This window comes from Cebus imitator, unplaced genomic scaffold (assembly GCF_001604975.1).
Source record: "Cebus imitator isolate Cc_AM_T3 unplaced genomic scaffold, Cebus_imitator-1.0 Scaffold2, whole genome shotgun sequence".
In the NCBI taxonomy this organism is placed as follows: Eukaryota; Metazoa; Chordata; class Mammalia; order Primates; family Cebidae; genus Cebus; species Cebus imitator.
In genome coordinates, this window is record NW_016107317.1 from 4575852 (window position 1) to 4583740 (window position 7889).

General features: G+C 41.3%; 1 protein-coding gene across 14 annotated transcripts in view; it reads right to left on the bottom strand.

Moving 5' to 3' along the window:
* The window catches only part of LMO3 (LIM domain only 3), a 62092-nt gene that overhangs the window by 51298 nt on the left and 2905 nt on the right, over positions 1–7889 (bottom strand). For 3 of the 14 annotated variants that reach the window (XM_017528840.2, XM_017528832.2, XM_017528815.2), the window contains exons 2-3: positions 6635–6701; positions 1239–1452 (exon numbers count right to left, since the gene is read on the bottom strand). In XM_017528840.2, the coding sequence (XP_017384329.1) occupies positions 1239–1444 (206 nt within the window). In that variant the 5' untranslated portion in view covers positions 1445–1452; positions 6635–6701. The other 11 variants (XM_017528856.2, XM_017528790.1, XM_017528849.2 and 8 more) reach the window with 10 other exon arrangements.

Genomic DNA, 7889 nt, shown 5'->3' on the forward strand with positions numbered 1-7889 from the left:
CTACCATTAATCAAACAATATATATTTTATATCTAAAGATTGGATCTGACTAAAAATAGTTGAATTATATACTAAAGAGAACCAAATTCCCTAGAAAACACCTCACCAAATGATCAAGGTACTTAAGGAGTTACTGTTGATTGATAAATTTTGTCAGAACTGAAAAAATGCCAAATAAATCGCTTAATGTCAGACTAGAAAAATGATTAATTGTATTAAATATGAAAATCCCAATGATGCCATATATCATCTCTAATTTGATAGATCCTACTTTATTAATATAAGTAATTCGCAGCTGAAGTAAGTCACAAAGTTGCCTGAAAAGCAAAATAATTTTTCTTCAGTAGAATTTCTGTGTTGAGTACTTAATGCTGGAAAACAAGCTTTAGTCAGCCTCACGGCTTCATAACCAAGAACACCTGCCTTGTCCTGAAAATGTTCAGATGTTTACAGGTTGGAGAGTGGCTGTCATTTTCCTGTAACGATGGAAGTCTTTACTTTGCTATTACCCATAAAGTCTGAGGGGATTCAATGCTGAGTTGTATTTTTGAGATTACCGAATGTCACGGGACGGGGAGGGGGGGGGCAGATGTCTCTACACTAGAGGAAAGTTTTCATAACTCTACAATAAATGCACTAATAAATATTACTCAAGGATTTGTACCTGACTTCCTCTGATAAACCTGAAACAGAAAGGACAGCTGAATAACTTTAGAAGAATCAATTCTGGTCCAACTAACAGGCAACAATTACATTATTTTACATAATCCATTTTTTTCAGGTTAAACTTTTTGAAAATAAAGAGGTAAGATATTTTGCCAAATGTCTGATTTGTTTCTTTGTGTTATGCTCAGCCTCCATTCCCCCTTAAGCTCTAAAAAAAAAGAAAAAAAAAAAAAAAGGAGAAATAAATAAATAAATCAACTTGAATGCTGGCTTCTACTAAATACATCCTTGACACTAACTGGCAGTTTCAATATAGGCAATGCCATAACCAGTTCCTAAATATGAGAGTGCAGGCTAGCCAAATAGAAATACTTTAAATATTGTGGTTTATTGGCTATTCCTTAAGCATTAATTTGAGTGACACACACAAGGCAACATTTTGAAGGCTGACAGGTCAACTTCTTTCAGAAATATAAGCTGGCAGTAAGGAAATGAAACAAACAAAAAAATACACTTACAAAAGTACTTTAAAAGGCATCTAGTCATCACTGGTGTGCAAGGATAATTCCTACCTCAGATAGTCTCTGCGACAAAGGATAAGATTAGCTTTAGTGTACAGGGTGGAGCCCACCTCTCCCAAGCGACAGTCACAGCAGGCACACTTCAGGCAGTCTTCATGCCAGTATTTGTCCAGTGCCTTTAGAAGATACCGGTCCTTGATCTTTCGGTTGCAGCCAGCACAACCTTTCGGCTTGGTGTCTGGCTGGACTGAGAGCATTTGTATACCTAAAGGAAGACAAAAGCAAAACAGAGAGCTGAGACTACCAGACAGAATAAAAAGATGTCAAAAGACCTCAAACAAGTTAAATATTTAGTATTTCCTTTTTCTAGGAGTGTTGGCTTTTCTTGATTAGGGCTATCCTGAAATCAAACTAAATTTTGGAAACAAAACATCTCAAACTTTATCAAGTGCTTATTAAATCATTCAAAAGTTACAAATGCCAAGTGGTAATCATAACGAATTCATGTTGACCATGGTAAACTGATGTTATAAATATGAAGTTCAGCAACATTAAAGAATTTTATAGGATTCTCATTCTCCCCATAGAGCAGTTCCTTTAGAAAGAAAATGTGAAATAACCATCTGAAAAGAAAGCTATTTAACAAATTAATCTACGTACAGTCCACAGAAGCAAAAAATGAGTTTTGCTTAACTGTTTAAAAATTTCACTTAATATGTGCTTGATGGTGGAAGGAGAATGCACCTGGAATGGGATTACACTGTCCTTATTCAGCAGTAGAGGTGTTTATAGTTCAGTACACAGAACAGCTACCCGAAAAGCTCACCAATCCAATATTGCTTGCTTGTATCCAAACACTTCCTTCTAGGTCCTTGATATTTCAAAGTATTTATTGTGTTCAAATAGAATATTTATACTCACAAGCATCAGTCAGCACCTATATCAATGGCAGATTACTTAGCTATATACTATATGCTTTTATGTAAACCTAAAGTATATGATTATACTATTTATTACCATAAACACATACATTTGTTTTATAGAGGAAACAAAAAACAATAGAATGCAAGATCTAAATATATATACAATTATACAAACATATATAAGTAAATATATGCATATCATATATATATTATGCTAAACATAGGAACACTTATGTATTTTAAAGATGTATATCCATCATAAATAAGAAATCCAGCTGGGTTCTATGGGTTTTACAGTTTGATTGAAACCTTTTGAATGAATGAATATTCACCTTTGAGTGTCTTCTTATTTCCTAGGTATTAAACACCCAGCTTTAGCAAGAAGCTGGACCAACTATCCAACGCCTCATGTTTATCAAATAACTCATTTTAAGCACTATAAAGTACTGCAGACGTCATTCCAAATTCCCTCATTTCACAAATTATGTTACAGGGGCCCAAGAGAGGTTCAGAGACTTGCTCAAAGCTGAAAGACAGTTAAGCTATAGACTCTGGTCGAATGGTCTTCTAACAGTCCAGAGACCCCTCTTCTGCATTATGTTTGCTCTTCTAAGCATAAAGTTTTAAACTTGCAGGTAGATGAATACAAAACACCAAACGTGCATGCATTACAGGAAAAGAAATGTCAAGCTATAATCTGTAGTTTTGTGCATTTTCCTTTTCCCAAACAGCTAAACCTCCTCCAGTTTCCTCTGATACCTTATGATGAAGGCTTCCCACCCCCATCACAACCTTTTTTTTTAAAAAAATAAACCCATTGGTAAGAGACATCAAGGCATCCATAGAGCAGAATAACTTTTCTAACTACAAATAATACATGAGTTGCACAAAATATTGTTAGGATGTCGAACTTTCATTAGAAAATAACTTGTCTAGTAGAGTTGTATAGGATAGCTATTCTTTCCTTCTGCATCATAAGCATAGCTGTAGTCACCGGAGCTGCAGACTAACAGCTGGATTTGTAAGAAGAGCAGGTGGTATCCCCATAGTCTGCTTTCTGTTCCTTTCCTTTGAAGGAGCTAAGGGCCTAGTGTAGATTAATCATAACCCTTGATAGCTCTGCTAAATCTCACTCTCTAGAACTTCTAACAAATAAAGTTTCTTTGATCAGAACTAGTTATCCTCTTCTAGCAAGGTTCCACAAGGAATGAATCCCATTAATTACAGTGAGCAACAGACCCAAGTGCCTGTTAACCATATACCTGGGGGGGAGGGGGAAGTTTTGATTTACTCAGTGAAATTCTGGATACTGTTACTGAAAACATCCAGATAATAAATATTAAGATAAGCCATTCTAATTAAGCCATCCTAATTAATGGCCGTTCTATTAAATTTATAAGGCTATTATTTTTATCACAAGACTCAAAGATGAAAAACTAAAAAAGAAAATCCCAGCAAAACCTTCTTAGTAGCAGCTAAGCTATGTTTCCCATAGCTGTGTTTCCATCATCAAGCATAGAAGGTCAGCTATTTTATTCAAAATGCTTTGCAGCCAAGACAGGGGATACCCACATTTGGCACAAGTAACACTACCTACTTGTCTTCACAAAGTGTTTTTGTTGTGTTGACATTTTAATTTAGCACTCAGAGGCCAATTAATATTTGAAACTCTTACATTCTGTTTGGCCTTGGGCATAAAAGGAGTTTGATATTTTACACTCCATCCTGGTACCTTCTTTTAGAGAACATCATGGCATTTCTCTTGAAAATGGAATCTCATGAATTCCATGCAAGTTAACAATTGTAGCAAAAGAACTATTTTGGTAGTCACCATGTTACTGTGTACTTAAAAGGCATAAAGCAGTCAGAGGCCTCTCCTCTTCCGCCAGAACATGTCTGGGTAGAGTTATGTGTTCTTAGCTAAGAAACATTTCACAAGTTGCTCATAGCACATCAGAACTCATAACTAGTTTTAGATTGGCATGTAAATTGTTCTGAGGGAAATTCTTATTGCCTCTGAGACCCTGCCATTCTGAGTTATTTGACAGTTTAAGGGAAATCATAATTAAAAAAAAAGAAATAAATAATAGCCTGTGCAGTGTGGTGTGCAGAAATAAGTAGAACCATTTCATTTAAACTCTGGTGAGCTTTTAATTGCCTGGATTGCATTGTGAGGCGGCCTAACGGTTGATTGCCTCCATTATGTTCCCTTGTTCTGTGCCATTCATCCGCACAGTCTCAGCTTCAGTAGTTAACACAACAAAGTAACCACAACTCCACAACACACAGGGTTTTAAAAAATAATAATAATCATAATCAAAGATTTGCAGCACTTAGACACAGTTTTTTATATTTTTGGGCTAACTACACAGAGTGAATAGAAAACATTTTGTCCCTGTCGGAAAATTCACAGAGAACAATTTGGGAGAGGGAACAGGAAGAGGGAATACATAAAGGGGGTTGGAAGAGATGAGGTGCTTCAGAAAGATGCTAAAATGGGAATGCAGGTTCTGCAGCTGGGAGCATTAACACAGATTAAAAGAATTTGGCCAACATGGCTATTCAATTGCCAAGAGGTACCAGACAAAAGATTTTCTCTCCTCCTGCCCATCTTCATCCTCTTCCCAGCCCCCAACCCAGGTTGGAAAACTGGATTGGGCCTAAAAGCTTGTTTCTCTCTGTTCACTGGCCCAGAGCATCCCTACAGGCTGCAGCCCCCTAAGGGACAACAATGCAAATAGATGTCCCCAGATCTCAGGCACTGGAGCTGCTTAACTCAGTTCTGCCCCTTCAACTCCCAGTCTCCCTCCCTACCCTTCACCCCCCCTCCCCTTTTTGAGCAATGGAGCTGGGAACCAATTTGATTCCCTTTTTCTCCAATGCAGCTGCAAGGCTCAGAGATACTGACATTTTTCCACTCTTATCAGTTTAATTACAGTTACCATGGCAGCAAAGTGCTAGTGCTTGGCAAAGGCCAACAAGAGATTTGCAAGACTGAGTTCAATTTTGATGCAGCTCACATGCAAAATAAAAAAAAAAAAATAAGAAACATACATACACTCTAACAAAGAATCCCTTGCGGAGTTTATGCTCCAGCCTTTTGTGGTTGTGTCTTTGCAGCCACACAGGGATGGTTCGCAAAGAATGTAGCAGTATTTGTTGCATCTAGCAAGATTAATTGGTTTAAGCAGCAGTCTTTCAAAGCAGTTACAACAATAATATTTCGGATCTTTCAGAAAGACACAAAAGCAGCGGAAGAGCAGAAAGGCTTTTGAGCAGCCAAGAGTGCAGAGCGCCGGCAAAGTGCATCTATGATAGATTATAACCTTACCAAAACTTTTCTCCTTTTTCTGCATGAGTTGACTTAGGCGTGCCTGAGTTGCAGCAGCTTCGCATTGAGCACCAAGCCCAAAGGTAGAAGTAGAAGGGGGTCTCCTTGATTTCGCTTAAGTGTGGACCTGGTGCGCAGCCTACACCGCCGAGGACCGACTATTGTGAAGCTACTTTGGGAGCGGGTCGGAGTGGCGGCAGGGGGTGGGGGAAGGGATGAGGACGGCCAGACAAGACAGGGCGCACACCCGGAGCCCCTCGCAGTGTGCAAAATGATGGCGAATGACAAAGCCACATGCTTCCCTAACTCTGCCCGTAATCCTAAAATCCCAGCGGCCCCTTTTAGCTTCCTGGTAACAAATGGATTTGATTAAACTGTCACATGCAGCGTTAGCATAGCATATCATGTTCAATATGAAAAAGATCATAAATCTGACTAGTATTTCATAACAGCAATCTGGGTAGCCCCCGTAAAAAATGTGCTGCATCAGTTTGAATCTCATCCTATTAGGACATAGGCACCTCGGTCCAGGGACCTTCCCCTCTTCTGGCCACTTCTGCCCCCACACCCCCACCCCAAAACACAGTCACTTTTCCATCGCAAAAGAACAACATTTTGTTATTATGGCTGCGTGGGGAGAGGCAGGAGTGTCAATCAGGACCAAAAGATTGTAATTTCAACTCTTTAAGAAGTGGGGGGGAGGGGGTGGGTATGAATTCCAGCAAGTAAGGGGGAGGGGTCCGGAAACCCACCCAGGACCGAATTAGTTCCCTACGGGCTGGGAGCAAACACTTCCTAATTCCAAACTCTCCCTGCCCCTCTCTTCCCCGGAGTCAGGGGTGTGGAAATACTGCAGTTCCTGGTGAACTTTGACTATTATCCACTCGAGTCGTACTTGAGACGTTCCGCGCCGCAGCCGCTCTCCCTCCTTCCATCAACATCTTCCGCCTGCATCTATTTCATGTCTCATCATAAAAATAATGAAGCCTCACATGATTTAAACGAAACCGTCTCAGTAGAGCTGCAGCCCGAGTGAAAGTTGCAGTGCGGAGCTGGGTTGCAGCTCCAGTTTATGCCTCATTAGCAGAGGCTGGGGAAGAAAAAAATACCCACATCCGCACACGCACGCGCGCACCCGCAGACACACACACCACAAATAAGCCGACGCGTGTGTACACAGTTGCTGCACTTACCTTCTCAATTAAGCGATACAGGGGGAGGCCGTTCAGTAAGCACAGTGGCTGCTTTGTAGCGCTTCTCCTTGGGAAAGGTCAAAAAGAAGCATTGTTTAAAAAAAAAAAAAAAAAAAAGACGGGGGAGGGAATGTCTATTTTTTTAAGTTTAAAATAATGAGGTCCTCAAGGATCCGCCAAGCAATGGTGTTGACCGCATCTGAGCCACAGGTGTCCTCCTTTTAGGCAACTGCAGTCCGAGGCTGTCTCTCTCCGTCCTGGTTCAAGACAACTTACCCCAGCAGCGTGCGAGGAGCCGAGCTGAAGGAAGCTCCGGCTCTCAGCTGCAAAATGCAATCCCTTCCCAGCCAGACATAATACAGCCAAAGAAAAGGTCACTCAGTTATTACTGAGCCGGCGGAGCCCAGGCAGCGCTTGTCAAGACCACAGAGAAGCAGCTCCCTTCCGATTTAAGACTATTTACCTCTCGCCCCCACCCCTCCCCTCTTCTTTCCTTCTCTCCCTCCCTCTCCCGCTAGCTCCCTCGCTCGCTCTCGTGTGCCTGTTCGTTCTGCAGCTCAGTCAAGTACAGCCGCCCTCGGAAAGTGCAAAGCAGCCACGAGACAGATCGGGCTTTGTTGCTAATTTCCCAGGGTGAAAATTTACAAGCCTGCGAGTGCAGTCAGCACAACCACATGCATATGCTACTCACAAACGCTGGGGACAACCCCGCACACAAAATGTGACCTCTGCAGGAGTCGACTGAGGAAGGACCCTACCTCCTGGACCCGTCCACAAGAACTCCTGCGAGAGAGCTCCGGAGGAAAAGGGTAGGGTTCCTAAAATAACCAGGGCATTTTGGAATAGGTGGCTACATTTAAAGCAAATTGCCTTCCAAAGCCATTTCTGAAGCTACCAATTATGGAAATTAAAATAAAAGCAAGAGAATCAAACTGCTACCAGAATACCCTGGAAAAGCACACGACCCTCCCCTTTAGGAAATGTCTGGAGGTGGCCGCACTTGCCGGTCTCTCTGTGACTCCCATTCATGAACTCTCTGAAGTCGCTGCTCCGCAAGTCAGCCACACAAGCCTGGCTCAGGAGATCACACACACACTCTCCGTCATCCCTTCCTCTAATGGCCCAGGACCCAAACTGTGAACTTGTTCTCCATTCACTAATGCTGTCCCCTCCACCCATCACCACCCCGAAACACACTTCCTGCAATTACTTGAATTCCTTACTATTTAAAACTCACATGCTCCAATGAAAAACA